The sequence below is a fragment of the Cyprinodon variegatus genome, unplaced genomic scaffold (assembly GCF_000732505.1).
Source record: "Cyprinodon variegatus isolate N-32 unplaced genomic scaffold, C_variegatus-1.0 Scaffold225, whole genome shotgun sequence".
Lineage (NCBI taxonomy): Eukaryota > Metazoa > Chordata > Actinopteri > Cyprinodontiformes > Cyprinodontidae > Cyprinodon > Cyprinodon variegatus.
This window is the reverse complement of record NW_015150678.1, coordinates 816775-818704: the sequence shown is the minus strand read 5'-3', so window position 1 is coordinate 818704 and position 1930 is coordinate 816775. Positions and strand designations below refer to the sequence as shown.

Below are 1930 nucleotides of genomic sequence, written 5' to 3'. Positions count from 1 at the left end.
GCTCTTGCTTCTTTAGGCGTGAACGTAGCATAATAGTGGCTAGCTTCCAGCCATGGCGTCCTGCACGAGCATTGGGGGGTCAATTCGTTAATGTGTCAGGGTATGCGTACATAGCAGACGACAAATCATCTACAACGGAACGTCTTTTGTGATTGGTTGGGGTTATTCATTGATTTCTCACTGTAGCAGGGAGCATTTATTTTAGTTTCCCTTCCAGACCTTCTATTTCACGGTTTCCTAAGCGGCTGTGGGGAGATCTTTAAGCCTCATGGTAAAAAATGCGTCAGAAAAGATTTACTGTACCTTTAAGGCATTCAGTTTAGATGAGTACATCTAAAACATGCAGGGCAGTGTGTCCTGAGAACCAGGGTTGGATAAAATAAAGGAAAATACTGGTTCAGATCCTGTGTGACTGTGGCCCAGTCAAAGTTTAAACCTAGTTCAACTTGAGTCTTGAGAATGGATCTTTGCAGACCTTTCTATGCTCTGGACTGAGCTTGGTAAAGCTGGTAGAGACACATTAAAGAGCAGCGATTGTGATGGACTACTGCTTGTAACAAAAACGACACCAGTGTTGGGGGTGTTGGACTATCTTCACTAGGTAGTAGATATCGAACATAAAAAGATGAAACGGAGAGGAATAATCTCATGTTCTTTCTAAATCTTCCCGTTGTTTCCATACCTGGTTACAGATTGGCCGTTCCACAGAGAGCCCCATCGACTTTGTGGTCACAGACACAGTTCCTGCTGGCCAGAGCCTCGCCGATGGTCAGACCATTCAGAGCACCATCTCCCGCTTTGCCTGTCGCATCATCTGCCAAAGGCACCCGCCTTACTCTGCGCGAATCTACGCCGCCGGCTTCGACTCCTCCAAAAACATCTTCCTCGGGGTAGGATTCACCAGCCTCTATAGCTGGATCTATTTAGTGCAGAGATTTAGTAACTTCTCTGTTCTTCATTGAGTTTTTAAGAATGGCATGCTGATCTCTGTGCAGGAGAAGGCAGCCAAATGGAGAATGCAAGACGGTCAGATGGACGGACTGACCACAAACGGCGTTCTGGTGATGCATCCGCGGCAGGGTTTCACCGAGGGCTCCAGACCTGGTGTGTGGAGGGAAATCTCTGTCTGCGGAAACGTCTTCATGCTGCGAGAAACCAGGTCTGCTCAGCAGAGAGGCAAAATGGTGGGCAACTCCTTTTTTTACATGATCTGATTTTATTTGCTTCTTGATTTGCATAATTATTCAGTAAATTCAGTCAATTTCAGTTACACAGTACTAATGGTTTAATTTCGCACATTTTAAAACCTTTATTTTTGTCAATTATGATGATTTTCTGCCTACAGCAAAAACACATTTAGGATTAGAATACTGCATAAAACCTGAACAGAAACATATTTCCAGGACTGTCAACTCGCTCATTATCGGTTATTTTTCACGCTAAAAAATAACAAAAACTTAACTCCATTCCACTTATTTACATCAAAGAAATACCATGCTGATAAAAATCCAGTCCACGTTTTCAACACAATAGCGGAGGAACCAGAGGGATGTTCTCATTCTAGTATTATTTATTATGTATTACTTATTCATTTATCTTTATTATGGTCCATTGAATATGTTTAAAAACTTCATATCCACATTTTCCAAAATGAGACATCCAGAGAAGTGCTGTCTTTATAGAATCTACAGCCTCCTAGAAGGTCTGACTTGTTTAGCTGTTTTGTCAATTAAGGTAATGAGTTAAGCTTTTTAATCCTTAGCCTATTACCAGATATTCATACACAGTGTGCTTTGCACGGGATTCTATTGCATCAGTGCCTGTATTAGTGCCAGTAATAACTTATTGGTTCCCCATTGTTTATTTTACTTGAACTTCATAGAATAATAACTAAACAAAGTTGTGAAATTCTTAGTTTACAGTATATTTA

General features: G+C 41.3%; 1 protein-coding gene across 1 annotated transcript in view; it reads left to right on the top strand.

The window, feature by feature from the left end:
- The window catches only part of peli1 (pellino E3 ubiquitin protein ligase 1), a 25556-nt gene that overhangs the window by 16373 nt on the left and 7253 nt on the right, over window positions 1–1930 (top strand). The window contains exons 5-6 of the mRNA XM_015380925.1: window positions 693–890; window positions 996–1184. Coding sequence (XP_015236411.1) covers window positions 693–890; window positions 996–1184 — 387 coding nt within the window. The remainder of the gene's footprint in view (window positions 1–692; window positions 891–995; window positions 1185–1930) is intronic.